We start from the raw sequence: 27,262 nt of genomic DNA on the forward strand, positions 1-27,262 counted from the left end.
TTTGTTTACCTTCAGAAAAAGGACAATGCGCGCCTGTCATCATAGTCTGCCTGTCATCGACCATTGAACAAAGCAACCACTGTAGATTGTCCGACTGACAGATCTTGCAAAAATTTAATAGGCGCTATTTTAAAGATGCACCACATTTTTTTATTTTTAAGGGTCAAGCACTACTCGATTCTCCTTCTTAAAAGCAGCTTCAAATTTTTTTTTTGTAATTTACTAAAAATAATTAAAAAAGTTAGCGTCGAAGTGTCTTGCCCCTCGCGTTTGTCAAAACTCAAGGTACGCAGCCATCTCCCCCTTTGTGCTGGTCTGTCAACTCATCACATCAGCACTCAGCACTGGCTGCAACGTAACCAAAAGGCTTGTGAAGTGTGTGGTGAGCTCATTTTGTTGGATTTTAAGCAGTTTTCGTCGCTTTTCGTCCATCAAAAGTGTACAAAATGGATTGCGAGTCGTTCGTGCATCACGGCCACTAGGATTCCCGTCCTGTTTGGCTGGATTTCAGGTGAGTTTAGGAAAAAATAGAAATTATCTTGGGGTGGGGGAAATTAAATGACTTGCCTCAGGAATCCCACAATGAGATCAGCACGCTGCCACGTCTGAAAAGTACCGTAGGAGGTCCAATTGCGGGAATATAAATTCTACAGCTTGAATTGTTAGCTCAAGTGTTTTGAAGCAAATTACTAAAATACGGTTGAACATAATGGAAAAATCCCAAATGATGAAAAACTTCCAACATGTGCAGTTATGGGACCACCTACGGTAGGAATCGCCCTCCCTTGCAGGGTCATTGGATTTAAGTGCGGAGAGAAGAAGAAAAAGAAACAGGAAATCGCAAAATGAGACTGTAGTTGTGATCTGGGTGGTATTTTCAGTTGGTATTGGTGAATAATCTTAAATGTTGACATATGGTAGGGATGTCCATGTTTTTAGCAGCATTTTTAAATACAGCGATTTCTGATGTTCACAAAATATATCTTGACTTTTTTTTGATAAGGTCCTATAAACAAATGTAAACATTGAGTGTATCCCTTTCACACCTTATGTCAAAGTCCATCGGAGTAAGCGGGATACACTCAATGTTTACATTTGTTTATTGGACCTTATCAAAAAAAAGTCAAGATATATATTTTGTTTATTTTTTGCCAACTAATTTAAACTTACTCCAACTAATAAGCTCTCTTATTTCGACGCTTTAAGGTTTCATGGTTTTGACAGCTGTCAGTCATTCCAATTAACGAATTTGAAAGCAGTTACATTAGAATTGAAAAATCTGTTGTGGAACAATCAGTGTCACAAAATGCATTATTACAGCTGTGCACTGTTAATTCTCGATTAAATTTTCAAAAAGCCCTATCTGCATAGGAAACCCATGAGGGATAGGTTGTTTTGAAAATTTAATCTAGAACTATCCAACATTCGTCGTTAACATTTAAATAGCGCTATGTCTCATTTATTCTTTGTATGCGGTCCATAATGAAATGCTAGCTACGAATTATCATTGAAATTCTTTATGAAAATAACTTTTTTTTTCGTTGTGTTACGGCTTTTTGATCTGTGATCCCATTTTTTTTCTTTTGAAAGAAGTTCAATTTGATTTTGTAGTATTATAACAATGTAGGTATAGTTAGTACAAGTTAGTTCATTGAAAATTTAAATTTTATCTAAATCCCCCTTCCCAAATTTTCAAGGGGATTAAAACTTGAAATAAAATTGAAAACAAAAATACAACTTAAAGACCTAAACGACGTTCACGCACAATCCCTTTCAACGCAAAAGAAAGTTTATGTCGGCGCGGTCCCCACTGAAAACTTCTGTTTTGTTTTTCTCCGTCTGGGCATCATTTTTCAATTTGCTTTATTTTGTGCAAAATGGGGCCATAGTTTGCCGACTGGGACGAACAAAAACTGACGACTTGCAGCTGAAAATAACGCACTCAACTCCGTATTTTTAGCCCACTCGTGCGGCTCCCCCGCTCGCAGTCTGGAGCAGCACACTCCCAACCCAAAGGGCCCTACCCCGTATTGAGACTTTCCTCGTGCCTAAATCGTACAACATAGAACATGAGTTAGTCTCTTTTCTTATTTTTTATAAAGATGGCTTTCAAAACTGTTTACCGCCAGCATTCCAAAGTTTTGAGTCCATTGAATGAACTCATGGTTCTTTTTTTCCAGCAGCGTTGCTCACATTATGACCAGTCAAGCAAGTTTCGTCCGTCGAATCGCGTTTGACGAGCTGGCGTCGGTTTCGGTTGTGGTCACTTTTGCGGTTCGCGGAAACCGTGAATGTTGTCATCAGTCAGAAATGGCTTCGTCGCCATTTTCGGATCAACTGTGTAAATGGAATTGTGTTTAGCGTGTTGTTTCATTACTTTATTACATTGTGAGTTCACTTCACAGTTGCATCGTTGCTGAGCCTAGTCTGGTTCTTCAACGCCTACAAATATGCGCTATTCAACAGCGTCTTGGGAGCCCTCCCGCGCACTTTTCCAGAATATATTAAAAAAAAAAAATACAATTTCATGATTAGCATCGCCCTGTGCTCGCGCCTCCGCAGCGCAGCTTCGACGAGAGCCCTTTGTGGTCTTCTCGTTACAGCCTTTTGAGACAGCCTTCAGCGATGTGGAAGGTACAAGTCGTGCGGTCGAAACCTTCTCACGGTTGTGCGGCTTCTCTTGGATCTCTCGGCATCGATCGGTAGGTCCGTGGCCTCCATTCGCGCGCGCCCGATTACTATACTTGGGCAGAATCGCTCCGCTTGGGCACCCCCGCGAGACAGGTATTGTGTTCGGCCCGGAAAGTTAATGCTATTTTCGTGCTAGAGCTCGAGCGCGCACCAGCAAGGTGTTAATTGGCTCCTCGGGCAAAATTGGTCCGATACTAACGAATAGACAAATCTTTGGCACTTTTGAAAGAGAAGGAGGTGGGGGTGGAGTCCCTACAGAGTCAGAGTCCGCCTGTTCATAATAATGTTTATAGTTTTATTTCTTCGCTTTCCATGGGTCTCAAGTTGCCGTTGTTGTTGATTCGATTGGATCTCGCCGTCTTCGTCGGGAGTTTACCCCAGCGTGCTGTTATTATTCTTATTTTGACTTTTAGTGCATTCCAAAGCGTTTTTGATTACCATCTCTCGCTTCTGCCCTCCCTTGGACCATCGTCGGTTGTGTTTACTTGCATAAGCCCAACCGCACGGCCCTTCAAGTGTTGGTCGCCTCTTCTCTCTCTCACGGATGCCGAGTTTCCTCTCGCTTCTGCTGGATCCGATCGGCGGGATTCTGATGCTGCGAAGCACTGTGGGAAGAAGAGAAGCAGCAAAAACACAGGGAACTACCGCCGCGCCATCATGTTTTTGTTGTGTGTTCCCTCGCGCTGCACCTCCGTGTCTGGCGTCTTACTCCGGGGCTTGCAGGGCTTGTTGAGAGTATAGGAGAGGTTCTTCGGAATCACCGCGGGTTCGGAGAACGACTTCGACTTGGGCGGGTAAAAGGCCTGTGTTGGGACGGTATTTTTACTCGATTATCTTTACACAGCCTTTACAGCTTATAACCGTATTGGTCTCATTGAATCCTTTCTGGCGTTCCAAAAGTATCTATTAAAAACATTAAGTATTGTTAAGGTCGTAAATGGTGTCATCTACGATTAGATTAAAGACTTTTAATAGTGGTTCTCGATTTAGAGCTAAGAAATACTAAATCGAAATTAAAAATAAATCGCGATATGCCAAATGCTTCTAAAAAAAGGAAAAACGACATTTTGGATTGATGCATTCTCAATAGACAAATCCAGCGAAAGCTCAACGCTGCTTTTTGATGGTGAGAGATTTGACAGCTCCCATACTAAATGTCTCGATTTTCATACTTTTTGTTAATTTTCTTTTAAAATAAAATACTCAACATATGAAAATTATATTTTTTTGGTGCACAAAATTTCTGCTAAATCGAATGGTGTACTTATCTCGATTGCACATTTTTCGAACAGTTTTTATTTTAATAACATTCTAGACACATTTTGTACACCTAATCAATCAATACTTTTATCATAAATATTAATTTTATTGCTTAAAAATCGAGTTTTGTTGAGCTCCCATATTCAAATACATGGAAGCTGTTATTTCTAACACCATTGGCCTCCTAGCGGCCATTTCAAACTGGATTCGTATATAAAAAAGTTTTTTTTTAACAAATATGGCCGACAAAAAGCCGATTGTGAATGCTTCTTCTAACAGTAATTTAAAAGGTTATAAAAAAATATATTGATTAAAATCCGAAAGATTTTCCAAAAATAAAAATAACCCTATCAACCCTATCAAAAGTTGTGAGCACTTAACCGTCGTTATACGGGCACTCGATAAAAAAAAATACGGAAAAATGGGGAAAACTTCAAGAATTTGATCCCATCGGGAGAAAAACGGGAAAAACTTGAAAAATTAAAACTTTGTTTTAATTTTCCGTTTTTTGTTAAAATTAGCATTCACATATTTAGGGCGAATTAGACAGTTCATAGGTAATTGCTAATAAATGATGAATGCATGAGAAAATAAATGCAATCGATTTTTTATAAAACAGTCTCAGTTTTGGAATCTTTTAAATATTTGGAATTTAAGATATTTTGAAAAGATTGTTCAAGAATCTTTCAACAGTAATTTACCTATACCTATGCCTATCAAAACGTGTTTTGACCAAATTGATATAAATGTGTGTCATAAAACATCCTGATTTTATTTTTTTTATTTGTATGAAAATTATGCCCAACATAAGCCATTTTGCATCAATGGTTTCATCATACATGTCTCCAGACATATTTGGGGGCTGTCCATAGAAAAGAGAAGGGATTTTTTTTTATTGATTTGGTGTCTTAGGCAAAGTTGTAGGTTATATGTAGGACCATTAAAAAAAAATTATACACTCTAAAAAAAATACTACCCTTTTTTTTACATAAATTTTTATTACAAAAAAACTTGATTTCTAGAGTTTTTTTTGAATAGGTCCTATAAACATATAAAACACAATAGCTTATAGGTTCTTAAAAAAAAAAAAAAACTCTAGATTTTGACAAACTTTACTACCTGCGATTTTTTTTGTGATATGTATTAAGTAGGTGGAACCTTTGAGCTATAAGGTATGACGGACGTTTTGCTTGTTGAAAATTTAAGAATTTTGAAATAATAGTGTTTTTTTTGGAAAGTATCGAAAATGCACTCAATAAAAATTAAAAAAATCATGTTTAGATGTGAAATTGAATTCCAAATCGAAAAGTACTTTTTTGCCCCTGGGCCTTGTAAAGTCAAGGGGCATGATTTGATCCTAGTGCATTAGTTAAAATTTGGGTATACATTCTTTTTTATAAGCACTATGGACACCACTTCATGCTACGAGAACTCGCTTTGTCGCAGCCCCAGGGCTTAAGCGTTGACCGATAAGCTGTCTTCGTGAACTAGGTAGTTCTCCGATAGTGAAAATATCACAATTGCACAAGACACCGCTGCTTTTGTGACTTTTTCACTATCACAATGTGGGATATAGGTGGGACTTCAGGATAGTAAAATTGATTTGTTGCTTAGCATTAGCATTTAAAATAAATCTGTATGCTTTCCAAATCTATTTGATGATAAATTTAGTTGCAATTGTTAAGTTAGAGTAATGCTGTCAATAAACTTTGATTGATGTAGAATACTAGGCATTCTTTTATGTCAAATTGTCCATAGAGTCTCGATCAATCAATAATGTAATGATATCGGACAAAATTCGTTGATCTGTTGAACTACCGGTTTTCGGATTATGGTTGTATTGACCATTGTTGCGAATCGAGGAACTACGGATCTTTTGACGTAAATGGTCATTTCTTTGTAAAATCGCGATTCTATCCTATTTGTATATCAGTTCACAAATTTGTATTGTTTTTTGATAGAAGTAGTACTACAACAGTTAAAGGAACGTTTAGTTTTGAACATTAAGTTTAGAGGATTTTAGATTAAAATTTAGATTTTCAATCCAAAGTAGTTAGCAAATGAATATTTGGACTTAAATGAATAATTGAACATTTTGGACTTATGAATAACACACAACTGTGCATTTATTCTAGAGTCAGATCCATACAGCGTCAGTGTTTATTTGGTCGAAGTGTACTAATTCATTGGCAGATCTGATTCTAGTTGTAATGTACGACAAGACTACTGACGGACGTGACAGGACGCCCAGTTTAAAAAAAAAAAAAAAAATCGAAAAGTACTTTTTCAGCACGAGTCGTACATTTATTTAACGAGGTTCACCGAGTTGGATAAATACGACGAGTGCTGAAAAAATCAAGTTTTGCAACGAGTTCCATGCAACATTTTTTGCAATTTCGAAAAACACCCATTGAGTGAAATTTTCAGTCGAATTTTCATGTATTTTGTCAGCAAATCGTTTAAATCAAAAAAATGTTGAAAAGTGTTACTTTTCGAAACAAGTGCTGAAAAGTTCAACTTTTCAGCACCCATTTCAGTGCTGAAAAGTAGAACTTTTCAGCATTTATTTTGAAAAGTGTTGCTATTCGATTTTGTTATTTTTGGTACAGAAAAGTAGGCTATTTCGTCGTTCAAGAATGACAGGAAAAGTAAGTAGTTTCACGACGGAATTGCAAAAAAATCCTCTTTTTGCAACTTGTTGCATAAACTACTATTGTAAAATTGTTTTTTTTAATACGTTCGAAAAGTTGAGAGAATTCTCTACAATTGGATTACTTTGGACATTGTAGATCCCACCTTTGGTTTCAATCGATGAAAACTGGGAAACTTTCAGATTTAAATGTTAAAAAACGAAACCTGTGTTAAATTTTCTAGACCCACTGAAATCACGGCTTATATATCAAACCATACTATTAAGTTGACCCCTGGGTCTGAAATTAAAAAAAAATGCGAATTTCATGACTTTGATTAAATTTTAGAGTTTGAGGCCCAGATTTGGACATTGCGCTTTTTTTTCGGAAAAAAATCGCCCAACCCTTGAAAAAAACTGTTCCATTGACCCTATCGCGCTGGAATTCGTGTTGGGCAAAGATAAATGGTTGGTTTTCTTTCGCCTCTTTCGCGCACGTTTGGCCGCCCGCCACCGGGGCCCCTTCGCCAAGGCCCTAGCAGCTCAATTATTGCTTGTTGCTGGTGGGGTGGATGCTGCGAGTGCAGGCCTCGATCTGTTCGTCGTCGGTACATGCGCACCGAAGTGACCGAGCCATGTTGGTCCGCGAGAGAGAGGAAACGAAGGGGGGTTGTGTTGGGGTTGACCCGGGAACCGACTCGACTCGACTCCGCCGGAGAGTGGTTGGTGGTCGTCGCATTCCAGAGCGTTGGACTCTCCCTCCCGGGCCACCCCTTGCTCTGCACCCTGGTTGTGCATGGTGGCGGGTAGGGAAAAGAGTTGCTGCACACGTTAAGATGCTGCACCGCACTCGACTCGACACAACGCGGAATAAATTTTCCCATCTCCCAGCGATTCTTCTGGGGCAGATTGTTTGTGATTGCTTCTTGGGCTTTTTATTTATGTTGCTGTTTTTTTTCTTCTGCCAACTTAAGGAGAGTGGCGAAACTTTGCTCTCTCGGAGGAAGTCTGATGTTTTAAGGCAATGCATGGAAGAAAATATGTCCAAGTTTGGGAAAGTAGACCATTATTTACGGTGTTTTTGACATGGGAAACTTCAGGGTTTCCTGCCTCAGCTTTCTCACAGCAGTTCGATCTTGGAGAAGTAATTCCTGTATCGATTAAGTTTCCTTGAGCCTATGCCTTGAGTCACTGTGGCTCCCAATCTTAATCTATTCACTAAATTTGTTTTAATGCTCCGGCTGGAGCCAACCTTTAATTGCAGTCGTATCTTACCGAAAGGTTTTCTTTATTTCGATTGGTTGAATCTAATTTTTACGACTAGAAGATCGGTTTCCACGATTCCATATTCGAGTGGGGATCTCCAAAGCTATTGGAGAATGGGAGATAATTCGATGATCCATTATCGATTGGATTGTGTGCTAGGGCCAAGGTTGTGGAGTCGCTTATTCGTCTATTTTTTATTAGCTCGTCCGTCATGATGATTGCGCTCATCTTCCTACACGATTTAACGATCGTATCCATGGAAAGGACGAAAGAAATGACTTTCGGCATCTCTTTTAGAACGTCGCAGCAAGATTAATGCGCCTGCGGGGATCGCTTATTCCCGGAATCGGTTCCAGGAATTCAGCCATTGACTTTCGGAGCGATCAAGTTTCAAAATCTGTCCCATGAAGAGTGGAAATGTACCCAAGTTTTTTCGAGGATTGCATGGGCGGACGTTTAAATCTCCTAGAACCGGGTTAACAGCTGACAGCGGAGATGGGTCTACGTGATCTTCGCCTCTTTCCATCTTGTCGGTGTCTTTTCTTGGATTTTCAATGAAATATGCCTTCTAGAGAAGTGTTGTACAAACACTCACTTTTGGCTTTGACTGATCATTTAGACTACATTCAGATTTTGGACTAATTGAACTGATCTTTCATTTAAGAAGACTTCTCTAACCTATTCTATAAATATTTCCAACACTCAGATAGGCGTTGCAGTGAGCGGCTCTCTTTCTCTCAATCGTGCCTGGAGCCGCAAGGGTCTATCCTTCCTGGAATTATGTCTGGGATTTCCAGTTCTTTTGCTTTCTTTCTCTCCTCGTGTTCTGTTTACATTTCTAATACGCCAGAGCTCGTTGGTGGCATACACCGTCAGCATCCCGAATACCGTGCGGAATGTTATTCCTGACATTGCTTGTTTTTGGCCGCCTAAACATTTAGTATTTTATAAAATTATCGTATTGCAACGCAATCAGAACCTTGAGCTAAAATCAATCTAAAAATATCAATAAATATTTCCCGTTATTGGTACCACTACGGTTGCAGCATTCCACACACCTCTCTCACTCGTTGTTCTTCCTCTACCTCTTCCACCAACCACCCCCGCTGCCCAACCAAAGTTCACAAGTGATAATCACCGATGAAAAAGAGCCCTTCTCGAGTGCGATGCGTGGGATGGGAAAATCGCTTATTGGAAATTTGTATGCCCGAGTTTGGTGTGGGACATTTGCTGATGGATTTCCTGGGACGGATCGAGCGCCGGGTTTCTCATGAGTGTGGAATAACTGTGTTTTTTTGGGTCGTGTGAAATTTTCAACAGAGGAATATCACTATTTAGTGATTGATTTAAGCTTGAAAGTAAAGCATAGCACTGTAGTTAAATTTGCTGTGCTTCATTGTTATATTTTCACCTATCTTCGATCTATGACGAGTTGGTTGCTCGATTTAGGCAACTCGTTACCTGCAAACGCAAGATGCTGAGTAAGCACTTCGATTACAACCGTTTACTGGCCATTAAAATCTAATTTATTGGGCTTATAATTATGCAAAACTTCTTTTTTTATATAAAAAACTTAAATCATTTGTTTTTTGGGGTATATTAGTCAAAACACAATCAAATCTGACCCCAGAAAATGCACTTTATTGTTTAGACATTGACAAAGTCGCATAAAAAAAGTAAAATCATCAGACCCAAGATTTTCTAAAAAAAAAATAAGAGTTCTTCTTTCCAATGCACAGTGGTTCAGATTGCAAAATTAATTGAAAATGAGATTTTCCGAAAAAAATGGAGTTTTGGAATTTTTGGGCAGAAAAAAAATATGACAAAAAAATATATATATTTTGACACTTTGAATCAATTTTGAAAGAACGTTCAGATTCATCGGGACAATTTATAAATATGTTAGGTTCCACTTGTCGGTTGACTAATAATACATTTTTGAATAAACACATCTCGAAAATTACCCCTGAGATATTTCAGCGTTTTTAGTGCTAGAAATCCCCTTTCGAATGCAACCTGGGGCACAATTTGGCTAGTCTTGTGGCTAGTGTTTTGCCTTCCTCACCTTACTGAGGAAAGGCTATAAAATCACTCGAAAAATGAACTTCTTAATTTGACCTCGTAGACCCACCTTCACGTATACCTATCGACTCAGAATCAAATTCTGAGCAAATGTCTGTGTGTGTGTGTGTGTGTAGGGATGTGGGTCTGTGCACCAAAAAATATGCACTCGATTATCTCAGCACTGGCTTAACCGATTTGGACCGTTTTGGTCTCATTCGATTCGTCTTGGGGTCCCATAAGTCCCTATTGAAAATTATGAAGTTTAGTAAAGTACTTCAAAAGTTATGCTAAAAAAACGATTTTGGCGTATGTCCGGAAGATTGTAAAAAGGGTGGTTTTTGTAAGAAACCCTGTCATGCTATACATTTTCAGAAAGGTATTAAAAAGACCTTTCCGATGAGCCCAAAACATTGAAGATCTGATAACCCTATCAAAAGTTATTAGCACTTAAGTGTTATTTATACACTTTTTGGAGGCCGGATCTCAGATATTTCAATGAAAATGATGTCCGGGTTCATCATGCGACCCATCGTTAGTTAGATAATCGAAAGACCTTTCAAATGAGCCTAAAACATCAAGGATCTGACAATCCTATCAAAAGTTATTGGCACTTAAGTGTTATTTATACACTTTTTGGAGGCCGGATCTCAGATATTTCAGTAAAAATGATGTCCGGGTCTATCATGCGACCCATCGTTTGTTAGATAATCGAAAGACCTTTCAAATGAGCCTAAAACATCAAGGATCTGACAATCCTATCAAAAGTTATTGGTTAGTAAAGTACTTCAAAAGTTATGCTAAAAAACGATTTTGGCGTATGTCCGGAAGATTGTAAAAAGGGTGTTTTTTTCAAGAAAACCTACCATGTTATACATTTTCAGAAAGGTATTGAAAAGACCTTTCAATTGAGCCTAAAACATCGAGGATCTGATAACCCTATCAAAAGTTATTAGCACTTAAGTGTTATTTATACACTTTTTGGAGGCCGGATCTCAGATATTTCAGTAAAAATGATGTCCGGGTCTATCATGCGACCCATCGTTAGTTAGATAATCGAAAGACCTTTCAAATGAGTCTAAAACATCAAGGATCTGACAACCCTATTAAAAGTTATTGGCACTTAAGTGTTATTTATACACTTTTTAGAGGTTTGATTTCAGATATTGTGATAAAAATATTGTCTGAATCTTCCATGCGAACTATCGTTGGATAGGTTTTTTTTATCAAACCTTGCCGATGAGCCAGAAATATTGATGATCTGCGAACCATATCAAAAAAATGAGTAATAAAGTTGATTTGTTAAACATGTTAAGGGGGAATGTTGCTATTTTTACTGAATGTATTGACTTTATGAATATGAGGAAGGCACCAACCACCTAAAGGTGGATTAAGTAACGTTTTTTTTTTAAAAGAGCTAGCCATCAATTTCACCTTAAAATGGCTGTAATTTTTGACCATTTTGTTCCAAATTGATTTTTCGAAAACGAAAATGTTAAAAAAAATATGTTTAAATGAGTATCACATTGCTCTAACATTTAACGCTGAATTGCTACGCTAAAAAAAAGTAAAGATTTTTGAGGACTTGACCTAATGCTATTGGTAAAATTAGGCGTAGATTGCGAGATAAAATTTGGGTGTCTTTGATAAAGTTTTTACGATTTGCATGTCCAATAACTTTCGAAAAGAGGAAGAAAAATCAAAACATATTTCTGGAAAGCTAGACTTTCTAAAACACGATAATTCTAAACCACCTTAATTTTCAACCAAGCTAAAAGCTGCCTGCTGCAAGCTACAAAATCTCTTTTGAAGACACCAAAGCTCCAAAACTTCATAATTTTTTTGGAGTAATCTAGTTTATACTACTTTTTGCAATCAGATCTGGGCAATGCTATTTGAAGATCCAAAGTAGGTTCAAATTATATTCTTGGCGAATTTTTATATCGAATGTCTAGAAGCGGGGTTGGGTCTTAGAGGGTTAACAGTAAAAATGATTAAATTTTAATCAAACGCTTGATAATAGAACGTATTGTTCAGTCACAAGCTGGAGGGTTTTTTTATTCCTTTCAATAAGAATAAAGTCATTCAATTCGCAGTGTTGGTCTCATACTCTTCAAGGGTTTCCTAAGAAACTGGATTTTTTTTTATTATTGTTAGTTTAGTTTTTTTTCCTACTAACTACTGAAGTAAGTTCTTACCCCCTTTTCGTCTGACCACTATAATTGTTGCTCACGATTTTTTTTCTTCGTAGGGGCCAAACCAAAACCGCATCCATCCGCTCGAAAAAAAGCGGTTATTGAGTCTGATGTTTGCGTCATGAGTTTAATCATTTCAGAACACGTCATCTGTATAGGTACTCTGAGAAAACAAATTTGGCAAGAATCAGCCTTCTTGGAAGGGCTCTGCACTTCCGCCGCGAAGGGATAAACAAGTTCATTCAGGAACGCACTTATCCGTTTATGAATGCATTTTGTTGTTGGTAGAATGGGTGCATCTCTTGCTCGAGTTCGGTGCTTTATGAATGAAAATTGAGTTTACTGCCGTTTGGCTGCCATATGCAGCACCCGTTGGACTGAATCTTATATATTGTTCGAATTGGGGTTCTGGCTTGAGGAATCCGTTCTAATTTAAATATTTAGAAGTTCGTTCCAGAAACTTACTCATTCATTGTCTGTGGAACGAAAGGAAACCACTCCTTTGTGTCGGTTCCCCCTTAACAAAACATGGCCACCATATCAATTGAATCATCCAGTGTCGTATTCGCTCTTTCTCACTGGTAAAGTTGTTGAATGTCTCGTTAGACCTTATGGGAGCTCATCCATTCATGCATGGTTTGTTAAACAATTGAAAAACGCTTTCCTCAGAACGTAACCAGATGGATTTTGTTCTTTGTAGAATAAACAATATATTTTTCGTCCAAGATTAGATTTCATTCATGAGTCCGATGTCGTCCAATATCTCCTGAACTGAACATCAGTGTTTGAACACATGGATGCATGTCTCGTTGGTTTTCCCATACGGCCAAGCGTTATCAACGGGAACTCAACGAACCACACACTCCTGGAAGTAGGGGTCGTATGCACCACCACCACCACGTTTCATGTGGTTGGCTCTTGCAACGCGTTGTTGCCCGGCGCCCCCTTCATAACCACAAACGCGAATGGAAGAAAGTGTGGAGAAAGATAGCGCATAACTTTTTTCCTCCAGTTGCTTTTTATTGTTGTTTCGACCCTCGGCGGCTTTATTTGTTCATTTTCTCCCGGTTTTATGTGGTGGTGCGTGTACGTGACGAAATATTCCAACCCTCGTCGGATGTGTGAGAGTGTTGGTGCTGGCATTTCATTCATCGCGGTTTGTGCAATGCGCGACTGCGTACTGTGAAGGGAATCATACATTGGACTACATTTGACCAAGACTGAACATATCGAGTTTAAACTGTTTGTCAGACAGATACTCTATGCTAATTTAAAATAAAAAAAAAAAAAAAATATGATTCAACTTTGAAAGCTAATCTACATTTACTAAATTTAAATATTTGCTGATACGCTCTACTTCGCTCATATTGCGATTGAAAGCTTACTGGTAGTGTTCAGTGTCATGTTATCAACCGCTGGAAAATGTATGCGTCAGCTCAGAATGATTGAGTGTAACTTAATTCTGAAGAATTTGAAACATGTTGAAAAAAGTAGCTGATTTCATCATGCTTCAAGTCTGTTTTAAAGCAAACTATGGCTACATAAGGGTGTCTCGGTAGCGCTTGTGAGCCGGTGCACTATGGGGTTTCAGGTGGCCATAAATCGAAAAACTGACATACTCTAATTAATTTTTTGGTATTTTTTTTCGAAAATAAACATTCTAACTAAGAAAAATCCGGAGTTTGAAAGTTGTAGGTTCAAAATTCACTGAATTGCAGACCTTCAAAGGCGAAAATGGTAAGAAAAAACATGTTTTTTGACAAAAAAATGATTATTTTTCATAGTTGTACTGTGTAGCTGTTTATGTATTTTTTCCTGCATCATTATATATATTCAGAAAGGTAATTGATTCAACTTTTCAATAATATTTTACAAAACATACTTTTACAGGCTAAAAAAATAATAAAAATCAAAAAAGATGGATTTTTATTCAAAATTTAGTTTTTTTCAACTTTGTTAAGGCTGGTACAAATATTTTTAAAAGTTTTTGTCACCCCCCCCTTCAAAATTGGCCCCAGAAATCAGGGGGCAAAAAAAATATTTTTACAATAAACTTTAAAATTTCAATAAAAATTCAAGTGCAACCATCTGAAATCAAATTTAAATACATTCTCCTGCGTTTAAAATCATTTTTAGCATGTTTGGGTTTATTCAAAAATCTTAAGATTTTTTGAAAATTTTCGATGCAAAATCTTTTTTTTCGATAATTTTTTTGTTTTTGTCAGATCTTAGATTTTTGAAAACTAATGATTGCAAAACAACTGAACTAGTGTAAAATGCATTTTAAAACACTTTTTTCATTTAAATGTGAAGACTATGGCTTGTTATTTAAATTTTTATATTTTTTTATTTTTTTGCCCCCCCCTTGACCTTGGCCAGGGCCGAGGGACAAAAACTTTTTTAAATATTTGCATCGGCCTAATGGAGTACTTTTATTGTGTGCATTTGTGCGATCTGAAAATTTTGCAGCTTAAAATTTGAACCATGTCCTAACTTGTCTCCAAATTTCAAAGTGCACTTATGTGCACTTTTTGAGTTATGCCATTTTGAACATTTTGATTCATGCAAGGAAATTAATGATTTCGCGTATACGCTTGGTTTAAATCACTATGTATGTTTTGAAATTGATTTGATATTCATGACTTTGTTGGTACTTAGGTACGTTTAATAAAATTAGAAATTCCTATTCTAAGTATTTTACAGAAACGATTCGTCGAATATTCGTATCAGTTCGTTGTTGTGTTCTTTTGAAAGTATGGATAATAATACCGTAGTGTCCCTGTACGGTATAACGAAGCACTATTCTGAAAACGTGAGAACTGCTTTCGAGTATATTTGTAAGAATTACAACATTGCAGAACCATCACATGATCAACTCAGGGAAAAACCACAACCAAAAACGTGGACGAGAATCCATACAATGTTCCATAAAATAAATTGTCTAAAATTCTAAAACACCGCAAAAATCAAATTTTAATTGGAGGGGGAGGGGGGGGGGGGGTGTCTTCAAAGAGAGGTGGATTTTAACTCAAGAAAAAGGGGAGGGAGATTGAACGTAAATCAGAAACTTTAACATAGCATAAACCGCCATTCCGTGCATCAAATAGACAGAGCAAGAATATTAAAATTCACCACTTTAATGCATGTGGCCTCAAATATATATGAAAAAATCGAAAATTAAACTTTTTTTGGAAAAATATCAAATTTCATTTGTTTTCATTATACTAAGTACAAACAACACAAAAAAGTCACAAAAAAGCAAAAAAATAATTTTTGGCCGCTCGCTTATATGGAAATACCCCATAGTGCGGTGGTAACCCGACAGTTACAAATAATAATTGCAATAAAAAAAAAATAAAGCTACAAAAGGTCGTCTTCAGAAGATATTTTGCTTTGTGAGCAAAATGTTATCTGTGTTCAGTTAAGCTGTAAATGCATTCTGTTTTTCTGATAACGCTTGCGAATGTTCAAATGCTGTTGAAAGCGAACAAATTTGGCGTTGAACCTAGTGTATTTTTATACCATTTCGCTGTACTGATAAGGCAAACAGCACAATGATTTTTCTGTACATATAAACATTTCTGGATTGTTCAGTACCATAATAAGATATTTCCACAAAATTCCCCCAAGGTTATCGAATAATTCAGTCGGGACTAAATAAAAAAAATACCAAAAACTGTTGATAGAACCTTGCTTGTGTGCTTCTTATCAAGCAATTTATTGATTGATACAGTTAAACCTCTTTTTACGCGACCTTTAGCGCGAATTTTTTACGCGGTTTTTACGCGAAAAATTTAAAATAACGCGGACCGATTTTAAACGGTCGGAAGTCTTAACCATTATGGTCATATTTTCCTGTTCAACGGAGACCAAAATCGGGGTTTTTACCATCAGTAGCTTCAATGACCTACGGATACGCTGCATCATATTGGGATGTTCTGGACAACTTAGAACATCCGGAAGTTACGAATTGAATATCTATCTGTTCAATGGGTGTTTGTACCGTTGTATTCACCATCGATATAGCTCCACGTAGCTCCAGTGAGCCACGATGGACTCTCTGCGATCTGTTAGAATGTACGAGGTCATCCAGGAACTCCCGGAAGTCATGGCCTGGATATCTACCTGATCAACGATGGTCTGTATGGCTATATTAACCAGCGTTATAGCTTCTGGTAGCTTCAGTGGACCACGATTGACATTCTCTGGCATGTTTGATTGTTTTGGGTCATCCAGGAACGCCCGGAAGTCATGGCCTTGATATCTACCTGTCCAACGGGGGTCTATATGGATGAATTAACCATCGGTATAGCTTCAGGTAGCTTCAGTGACCACGATGGACACTCTGCGGCATGTTGGATTGTTTTGGGTCATCCAGAAACGCCCGGAAGTCATGGCCTGGATATCTACCTGATTAACAGGGGTCTGTATGGCTATATTAACCAGCGTTTTAGCTTCAGGTAGCTTTAATGGACCACGATAAACATTCTGTGACATGTTTGAAGAAACCGACTTGCAATTGTACCATGAAATAGCGATTTGTAATTTTATGAACGTTTTCACGTTCCATTTTTTTTTGCTAAGCTAAAATTGAAACATTATCGTTTGCCTTATCAGTACAGTAAAATGTAATGAAGGGAAAATTTTGCTCAACGTTCGTTGTGAACCGAATAATTTTCGAATGTTGCATTACATTGAAGGGATTTATTCTTGGTTCTCGATTTCATGAACGTTTGTTCACGTTTTTTGCGAACTACTTTTTCCTCCGTGAATGATTAAATTTCCTCTTACGGACAAACTTTAACAACAGTTTGGTATTACGAAATTAATTCTAAAATTCGGCAATCCATCCAGGATGATTCATTTTGTCAAACATAACAGGAAGTGTGCTAAGCATAAAACCGGATGGACGCCCCTCAGTCACTATGGATTTGTATTAGTATGTGTTTTGTAGTTTTATGGTGCTGTTCACTCTGTCGAATCGTCGTGCCATGCTCGACGGGTTTCTTCCCCTCATGCTTTTGTGACCGTCTGTCGAGTGTTGATTTCAAAGACAGTCATCTCCCTGCTAGTACGGTTATGCTCTTGTTTGATGGTGATCGACTGTTTGACACATTGTTTTTTTCGAAAAAACTTATTTTGTTAGTCCTTATTCAAGTTTGTTTTTTTTTTTTGTAAAAAATAGTTGAAGCGTTTTATTTGCCTTAGTCAGGATGAGAAATACTTCCAAACAGCACTAGTTGGATCCGTTCGAACGTTTACAACCCATAGTATACGCTCGAGTTAGCTCGTTCGCATAATAAACATTGCGCTGGCGCCTGTGTATGAGTGCAAAAGGCAGCTTTTGTGTTGGTGAGCTCGGAGCATTTTCGCTGTTCATCGCACTTTCCAAAGAGATCGTCGGGCTATGTTGACCTGGGGATTCACATGGCACGAGCAGTTTTGCTCTGGCCTCGGAGCTAGAAGAGCGTACGTTTCGGGAAAACTCGCAAACCTTTCTGTTGTTGTTGTTTTCGCTCCCTTTCAAAACAGTTTTGCAACTTGAGAGGGGGAAAAACTAGTTTAATTACGTCACACAATAATAAACGAAGGGATCTCGCGCGTTTGTGAGTGAGAAAAAAAAGAGACGGGGGTTGTAATTTCTGTGGCACGAACGAAACGGGGTGAAGTTTTGTGGGAAAATAGCACGGATGTTGCTGGAAAATTGTGAAATTGAATGCGTTCTTCTCTCTGGCTGGCTGGCGCTATGAGTGCAGAGGTAAGGGAAAACGAAAATTTCGTGTGGAAAATTTGGGATTGAACCTAGGACTGAACGCAGTTGTGCGTTGGATGATGTTGAGGAAAATTGAAAATGGTGGATAGTTTGTGAGATTTTCCAGATAGCATCAATTTTATTTGCGTATTTTTTCCCTGTTTAAGTGAAATTTCCGGAGTTGGTAAGAATCTTTCTAACGTCATTTAAAATACTATGCGATTGAAGTATTGTATAACGACTCTAAATTGTAGAGTAAATATACATACTTTTTTCGCATAGTATTTTTATAGACAGGCTTTATGCTCAGAACGTAACCAAAAGCTTCCTTTTTGTTTTTCTTTCGAAGATGTAAAAGACTGTTAAAGTCTTTCTTAAAATTACACTTTTGTACTCAATTCTGGATCTTGCCCTATATTTTTAGGAAAATATTTAAAAAAATTATTAATAATTACATTAAACTAAAGATCTGAAGATACTATCTAATGTAGGGTAGGGTAGTCATCAATGAGACACTTTTGGTTTTCAACATTCAACGATTTTTTTTATTTTGTTTCATGTTTTAATTAGCTTTTTGATGCATTTTCTTTCTTTTAATATGTTCTAACATTGACCAAAAGATAAGATCGATCCGACATCCAGCGTTATTCAACTGTCTCATTGTAGACGCACTTGGTAGGAACAATGGGACAGCTGGGGAACAATGAGACACTCTACGAAAATCATCATTTGGAGCCCAACATTTCAAAAGGGCACATAACTTTTGTAAACAATCGTTTATCCCTTTCACTCAAATGACAGTTTACATAAGGTGTGAACGGGACACACTCTTGTCTAAAAAATTTATGTGCCCTAATGAAATGGCAAGCACGATTTGTCTAGTAAAACATCATGTTTTTGTATTGTTCCATTGATGACTTGCCTTAAACATTTTAGAGCAATTTTGCCAACATGAAACTTTAATTAACAAAAGTTATACTGAAAAGTATTTAAATTTTGAAAAATCCGTATATTTATACCAAATAACTTTGTATTTTTGGTTTAATGAAGTTGAAACTCTATGAATATGCCAAAAATCTCTTTTAATTCATGTTTTGAAAGATTTCCTTGGATTTTGAAAAATTTAATGAGAAAAATCAAAGTGTCTCATTGTTACCCATGGGCTGAAATGAGTGGGGAACCATGAGATAGCCCTGGATTCTGGGTATATTCTAAATTTTGGCCAAACCTAATGAAAGAACATTGTAGTCCAACTCAATCCCTATGGAACGTCGGAAGAAATTTGATGAAATATTAGTTTTGGTGTAAATGGCAGCCTACGAGGGAAAAAGTATTTTTTGTCCATAATTTACTTTTACACCCCAGAACAAGAATGAATTGTGCACTAGATTTTCTCAGCTTTGGCTGAACGGATTTTGATGGTATTTGATCCAGTTTGGGGTTCTGCACTGCCTCTGTGTGCATAAATGTCCCATATGCATTTTCAACACTTTTGATTCAATGATGCACTTTGGTTAAAAATCTTGTGCACTTTTAGAAAAACGAAAAATATTCAGGATTTTGTAAACCTTTTGCAATACCTTTCGAAATGATTCAAAGATATGTTTAATCCAACAATCAAAGGCAGGACGACCGAATCCAACTGGTCATTAAGTTTGCAGATCAAATCTTCATCTCCCTTACCCTAGAAAGGATTATTGCTAGCTTCGAGACCTACATCAAAGGGAGTTTCGCAGCATGTTCAAACTTGTCCACATGCTTTCTATGATTCACTCGAGTCCCTCGTACATTTTTGCCACTAGCAAAACCGGCCTATGGATTAACCCAAACAACAACAAAACAGAGCGTTCATTGTTCCCATTTTCACACATCGCTTAATTTTGGAGGCTCTCCGGAGGGCAGCTGTGGAAGCTATCTTTTCATCAAACTTACCTTTCCGGCCTGTGTAGGTACATATTCAGAGGCAGCTGGAATTCTTCGCGGCAAATGGCGTCGCTCGGGTCGTCAGGACAGCTGCGCGCGTCTTCTTTCATGTTTCTGACTCGTCGTACGGTCTCATTATTGTGCTGTGACCCTCACATATTTTTTTTTTTCATCTTCAAATTCGGCGCAGATGGTCGACGTTTGAAGGCTGCTTGTGTTTCCGTTTCGATTATCAGACCGTGGAACGTGCCAAGAGCCCTTCAAAGTGTGCGCAGTTGCAAGCGCACTTGCACATGGCCACAGTCCGGAGAGTCGAATTGGCAGGTGTTTCTTAGCGAGTCTGTCGATTTCGAAAATGCTGCCCCAGAGTACGTGCAGGAATCTGCCTCCTGATTGACGTTCGACTGCGAAGAGATATTGATTGATTTTCCGAGAAAATCGCCGGCGATCGACAACAAGTTTGGACAACTTTTTCTTTTTCTGGATTGGTAATTGATTTAGCAAGAAGTCACTTGAGTATGGTACCGTTTTCTACGTGTACTCTATCATTTATGCAATGGAAACTACTAGCTCACGATTTTCATTCAAAAAAAGCTCGTTTCGAGATCGGACTGGGCGAGGTAAAAGGGCACACGATTAACATTTACCACTTCTTTGTGTACCTGTACCGGTGTTCCGAGAAGGTGTGCTGGCTGCTGCGGTAGGTTCCAAGAGATGAAGAAAGGAATGCTACGAGAGTAAACCTCTGCGCAACCTCTCTTCTGGAGATCTTCGCGAGCTGCGCTCTGTACCAGAGCGCAGAACATAATTATCTTTTTTTTCTTCATTTATAATGTTTCTGGTATTGGAGTCTGTTTTTCGTGCTGCTGCCTCCACACGAGATGATCGAGCTCCGAGATTGCCTGGCCTGCATTCCATTCCCAGGCCTAAGTCGTTGGAGCTTTTTTTTTTTGCTTTGGGGGGAGAGTCCAACAAAGGTGGTGGAACTGTGCTTTGCTGGAAAAGTCGTGCTCGCCGTTTGGAAGTTATGTGGTTTGGCACAGAAACGACGGAATTGGGTCGAACCGTGAAGTGGCTGAAACTTTTCCACCATCTATTTGCTTTGGTGACTTTGGCTGTTCAAGTGTTGTTACAAATTATCAAAATCAGCTCGTGGCTGATAACACTGTATGCTATCGACGGCAGGTGCCTTAATTGGATCGAATTTCGCCAGCTGTCGCATTAGTATAGCTGATAAAATTTTCCTGGATTTCATAACTCGACTTTTTCGAAGTCGATATCAGTAAACGCTTTAGTTTCGTCAAGGTATGATAGATTTGGGCTCCCTGAACACGCTCCAATCGACAGAATTGAATTTTAGTGAATTGCCAATGTAAACATAAAATTGTAAATTCAGGTATAAAGGCAATTCACTGAAACTCAATTCTGTCGATTGAAGCGCGTGTTCAGGGAGCTCAAATCTATCATACCTTGACGAAACTGAAGCGTTTACTGATATCAATCAGCTTCAAAAATGTCAAGTTGTGATTTTGGTCAAATTCCCCGGTAATGGCAAGGAATGTTACACCTAGTCGATACAAGCACGTTCTATCTTTCGAATGGCGCCAGTCTATGTCCACATACTCGACTCGTCATTGAGCGATGATAATGGCGATCGTAAACAGCGAGCGACCTAGTCATTTCCGCTTCGTAGTAGTGTATTCTAAGAAGCGATACTACTCACACCTTAGTTGGGATGTTTACAAAAAAGACGAAATTCTAAAAAACTTCCACGCTTTAACGTTCGAAGAATGCATGCGTTAGTGGGGGACATACCAGCACGTACGTTACGACCACATATAAAACGATCGCTTAAAATGGAATCCCCAAGCTAAGGTTGGTTGTGTGAGGGCGGAAGTCGCTTGATTTGCATTATTCATTCTGACTGTTGGTTCGTTTGGTCGCGTTGAAAGAAGCGGATCACAATTTCATGAAAATTGTTTTGAAATTTGCTTTTGAGAGGGTGACAACTGTTATCTTATCATAGTTGCAAGCAGAAATAAGTATATTATCTTTTGTCCGGCGTTGAACGTTCACAGTACAGTTACAAAGTTCGAACGAATCGTGTAGAGGGCATTTTTTTTCTCTTCATAATGATTTACCACATTGAGGTGAGGCAGCGTGCTTGGAAAATTAGTTTCTTGCTAATGTCGGGTGCATTGAGCTTACTGGTTTACGAAACTCGTTTGTGCACTTTCAGCACAGAGTAAACATTGCAGACTTTCTCTTCTTTCACAAGTATTACAACAAAGTGCATTACAGTCGGCACCATCTGTCGATTTGCATTAGCCTTTTTCCTTCGCTCGTCTTGTGGAATAGTTTTTCCATTGGTTTATTTGGCAGGCACCACGTTCAAATGGCACAATGAGTCTAAGTCTTGTTTTTCATCTCTTTTCCTCAACAGATCGAAGATTTTTCCTCTCGACCAGTAGCGATTCGACATCGTCATCTTCACCACCGTTCTCATTGACGACGACGACGACGGAAGGAGCGGAGAGAGAACAACAACTGGTTGCACTCGATCATTCCAAGAGTGAGAGAAAAAACAGCATCTTGTAAGCCCGTACGACAGCTGCTGCACCTCGGGAAACCCCGCACTGCTTTAGTCTTGGTCCAACTGCCGTGACTGAAAGATCGTTCATTTTCCTTTCCCTTCTCCGCAAACATCTTTCATCTTCTTTGACCGGATCGAATCGAAACGCGCGGAGTCTGTGTAGCGTCGGTAGCAAAATGACCGCGCAAGTTCTATCAATACCACGGGATTATACTGATAACAAAGTGAAGGATGAAAACACATCGTACGGATTAACGGGGACATCAGTGACATACCATATAGAAGTGTCTCGGCTGGAATCGTTTTTAAACTGGAGCATACCGTTCATCAGCAAGTTCGAGTTGGCCCGGTTTGGATTTTATTATGTGGGGCCGGGTGACATGGTGAAGTGCTTTTTCTGTCGGGTTGAAATTGGACTGTGGGAGCCGAATGATAATGTGTTATCGGAACACTTGCGGTGGTCTCCGTACTGTCCGCTGCTGCGCAAGCGCCCAACAAACAATCAACCGCTCGATGCAAGTTTCCTGGACCAACTGCCGGAGCCCAGCTATGATACCTGTGGTATCCAGATTAGGCAGCACTCCGTGGCAGAGAATGCGTACTCGTCGTCGGACAGGAGCAGCAGCGGATCGATGTCGTCGCCACCGAGCTCGTTGACGTCCGAGTCGAGTATGATGTCCAATGCGTCCGGAGGTGTCGGAGCAACTGAACTACAGCCACCCCAGCAGCAGCACAAACTTCCCGAATATCCCAACTATGCTATCGAAGCGAAGCGGCTAGAAAGCTACGAAGACTGGCCAAAGTTTATGAAGCAAAAGCCGAAGGAACTCAGCGATGCTGGATTCTTCTACACGGGCAAGAGCGATCGAGTCAAGTGCTTCAGCTGTGGGGGAGGTCTGAAGGACTGGGAGGCCGGGGATGAGCCCTGGGAGCAACATGCTATGTGGTATAGCAACTGTGAGTACCTGAAACTAATGAAGGGCGAAGAGTACATCGCCCAGTGCTTGGCCAAGAAGGAAAATTCTTCGGAAATGTCCGAGCAGCCGCAGGACGTCGGCCCATCCAGCTCCCCGCAGCCGTCAACGTCCGGAGTCGCGTCGGCGGCCACCACCTCGCTACCTTCATCACAGTCATCCAGTCTGAGCACTTCGGTCGAAGAAAGCAATCCTATGACATCGATGGCGGCACCCATGTCCGGCAGCAGTGGCCTCGAGGAAGACGAGGACGAACCGAACCGCAAGCAGGACACGAGCCGAACGTGCAAAATTTGCTACGTCAACGAGTACAACACCGCGTTCTCACCGTGTGGCCACGTTGTGGCGTGTGCCAAGTGCGCCTCGTCGGTCACCAAGTGTCCCCTGTGCCGGAAACCCTTTACCAATGTGATGCGAATTTACCTGATGTGAGATTCTGACCCGAAATATAGTATTGGAATCTTCAAGAAAGTCCCAGGCGCAACAATCGTGACGGACACAATTCCTATCGAATCCGATCGTGGTCAACTGCACGTTAAGGAAGTGCACTAGGAGGCTTGGAGCAAAGTACTAATTATTGCATAAAAGGTTAAATCGCATACAAACTGACGTAAATCATTGACATTTTCGTTGAAAATCATCAATTACTTGTCACTAGAGCCATCTGGTGGCGAACGCTCCAAATTCAAAATTAACAAGGCAAAATTCCGATCACTCAAAATAATTTTGAATGAGATTTACGTCCGATTGTCTGTGGTTTAATGTTTTGCAAATTTCGGCGTTTTTATTTGTTTTTTTCTAACACCATCAGGACGCTGGAAAACATCGTGTCCTTTCACACTTCACATGTATTTATTTGAGGAAAAATAATACATTTAACGGTAATTGTAAAAGCTTACGCTTAATTTGAAACCCGACAGTTCAAATTTCCTTAAGATCGACATCAACAGGAAAGTTCAGCAGTAACAGGCGTGACTGTTTGAATTGTTGGTTCGATTTTTCAGTCCTATGCTCATTCTGAGCAGGACAGACCGCCGGTCCTCGGGGGAAAACATTCGGAGCTAGTTTGGAATTTCATCATTAGAGTTCTCACTTTGTTGTTGAGTATTCAACTGCTAATCGGAGTGAGAACATATGATTTAATTCCAAAATTGCTCCGTCTCCGTCACTGGACCGCGAAGGTCAAGCAGAACATTTTAAAAGGATCGAACCTGGTGTTACTTTGATTTTGGTTAACGAGTCATTTTAATCTGCACTGTTCTGCCGCTCGAAGCAAGTCCGTCCCATATGTAATTTCGTCAATTTTCATGTTTTTACTTATGGGACGGACAAGATTCAAGCGGCAGTGTAAACGTTAATGAAACGAAAATATATTAAAACATCTAGAATGTCACAATGTGTTATAGAATAGGTATCATACTAATTTCTAATAATTTCGGTAAACTCTGTACATATAAAAATATGAGTTTTAATACATAATAAACAAACAAAAAAATTGTAAAATCTACTGTAAACTGAAAATAACACATTTAATTTTTATTTCCTGGAAAGAAATCCCTTCGGCTTAGCCAGCGATTAGGTTATCACCTGGCCCGGCCTTTAAATTTTGCTGTTGGCGCAAAATACCTGGTAAATTTCCACTTGTTTGTTGACAACGTTACGAAACCACTCGCGCGGTCACGTTACTTGATCACGTGTCACAATGCCGTGTCGTCAATGAGCGTGGAACGTGCCCATCTGTTAGGTGTTGCGAAAATCTTCCCAATGACGCAGGGACTTTGCAACGTTTTATCTAGGTCTGTTTGTCAAGTTGCGAGTGCTTGTTTTCCCTGGCGTTGTCGACGACCCACTCGATGGCCCCAAGTTGGCAAAAACAAGCTTCCATATTTAAGCTTGCACTAAAGTAGGGTAAACTACACTACACAGGTGATCATCCAAGCGGTTGTTGAGATCATTCATTGTGCGCTCGCTAGTATCTGTGACAAACGTGATCCAACAGCACAGCAGTGACTAGAGGCGAGTCTTATTTTGGTCAGTCTCCCATGTCCATAATCGGGGACAGCACTCAGCTAACTTCGCTGCGATCGGTTCACTCGGCGTAGAACCTGCTGCTAGGTCATTCTAACGGGCAAACAATACAAAACACGCACACACCGTTGTTGATCGTCGATTGAGCCACAGACAAGTGGAGCTGACGGTACGATCAACAGGTCAATGACGACTCCGGTGGCGACCCACGCAGTTCCGCTTGGCTGTGCCTGACGAGGTCATTCAGCGCGTTGTTTCTGCGTATCAACCGAGACCAGTTCGCGCGTACTAACACACACTGAGAGCGGTTGTTTTCGTGTGTTCGCAACTGGTTGTTTAATGAAAAATAACAACAACAATATGCGTATCTAACACTGTTGTGCCGCGAGGAAAACAACTGAATATCTGTTCCACATCTCACAAACAGATTCCATCATCATCATCATCATACCGCAGAGTGATGACATAAGCACGTGTTTGGATGCAAAGTGCAAATTTGCGTTTCATTCAAGGGAAATATTCAAATCATAAAAATAATAATAACGCCGACCGTGCGACGCTGAAATGAGTCACGCCTGAGGTCATTTCTCGGGATGCATTTCAAGTGAGTGCACGGTGTAGTTGTCCTTGGAGACAAAATCCGCTGCGACCTCAAATGCACTGACCTGCCTGTGCACCTTCTTTATTCCACGCCGCTATCGCAAGACAAATTTGTGCCTTGAGCGGGTGAATTAACTTTACCATAGTCTTATCAAATGTGACCTAGAAGGAGTCTGTCTAGCGTTTCAATGCAGCAATGCACTTTGAAAAATTTATGATAAAGTAATAAGCATGACAATATGGTAAAGCTACCACAAGTAAAGTACCATGCATCTCCATGGAAACAGTGTCATTTCACCACTTTTATGGAGACGCTTTGAATTTGTAAGCAAATTGGGTCCTAAAATGAAGCTTAGATTGCTGATATTATTGTTTACAGCGATAATGCTTATTTTTCTGAGTACAATGACCCTTTGTACGACCACAAAGAGTTTAAAATGGATTTTTAAATCAATTTTGAAAAATTAACCTCGTGGTCCTTCTTGACAGAAAAGCTCCTACTTGACAGCTCGTTCCAAGGGGACCATAGTTGACCCATCGAAAAAATGTTGTCTTGTCAAAAAAAAAATTTGCTTTAAAATGAAAAAAAGTGATCAGAAATGGTTTTTAATGGTGTTTTTTACCATTGTACATAAAAATTGACATAGGGCTTTAGTACCCAATTCCCCTTTTTGGCAGCTTCGGAGATTAGGTGTTAGAATAGTGAAAAGTAGGGCCATTTCCCGTCCGGTTGTTTTTGACTGAAAATTCAAAGATTTACAAAAATTACTGCGCAAGCTCAACTCGAGGGGAAGCCTTGGGGGAAGCACATGGGTATGGGTTGTTTGCTCCTTGTACATTGCATGCAAGAGACTAACAAATCTAATCTTTCATGTAGAAATGGCCTAAAACCACACAAAAATTGTCATAACCCCTATTTTCAACATAGCAAATGGTCAGATGAAAATAAAAATATTTTCAAGAAAAATAACGACATCAAGCGAGTATGAAATATTAGTCACAAATAACGGAATACCGAAGCTTAGTGATGATGGGTACATGTACCATTTGAATAAACAAGTAACTTTTTTTTTAAATATGCTAAGTCGAAATTATTTACTTACACATGCCTTTTTTCCTGTGGCCAATTATGTTTTGAAAAACGTTACTTAATCAATCTTTAGGTGGTTGGTGCCTTCCTCTCATTTATAGAATAATTCAAACACCCCTTCCTCCACCTCTCTCTCTCTCCCCCCCATAGTTTATGGATGGCCCTAACGTGATCACAGCACCTAAGATTGCGAAATAAGT

The 27,262-nt window shown here is 39.3% G+C and overlaps 1 protein-coding gene across 3 annotated transcripts; it reads left to right on the top strand.

The window, feature by feature from the left end:
• The first annotated feature begins 333 nt into the window (after positions 1–333).
• Positions 334–25,703, top strand: LOC120427608 (death-associated inhibitor of apoptosis 1). 3 transcript variants are annotated; one of them, XM_039592484.2, is made up of 2 exons: positions 334–511; positions 22,221–25,703. In XM_039592484.2, exon 2 carries the CDS (start codon positions 22,547–22,549, stop codon positions 23,774–23,776), a length of 1,230 nt encoding a protein of 409 aa, XP_039448418.1. In that variant the 5' UTR covers positions 334–511; positions 22,221–22,546; the 3' UTR covers positions 23,777–25,703. The 3 variants fall into 3 exon arrangements, with proteins under 3 accessions (XP_039448418.1, XP_039448420.1, XP_039448419.1); XM_039592486.2 differs by lacking the exon at positions 334–511 and adding an exon at positions 17,546–17,860; XM_039592485.2 differs by lacking the exon at positions 334–511 and adding an exon at positions 21,772–21,927.
• The last annotated feature ends 1,559 nt before the right edge of the window (positions 25,704–27,262 follow it).

Source organism: Culex pipiens, chromosome 3 (genome assembly GCF_016801865.2).
Source record: "Culex pipiens pallens isolate TS chromosome 3, TS_CPP_V2, whole genome shotgun sequence".
In the NCBI taxonomy this organism is placed as follows: domain Eukaryota; kingdom Metazoa; phylum Arthropoda; class Insecta; order Diptera; family Culicidae; genus Culex; species Culex pipiens.

Excerpts from the sequence above, each read along its gene's own strand:
- LOC120427608 (XM_039592484.2), top strand. The coding sequence starts at position 22,547 with ATGACCGCGCAAGTTCTATCAATACCACGGGATTATACTGATAACAAA.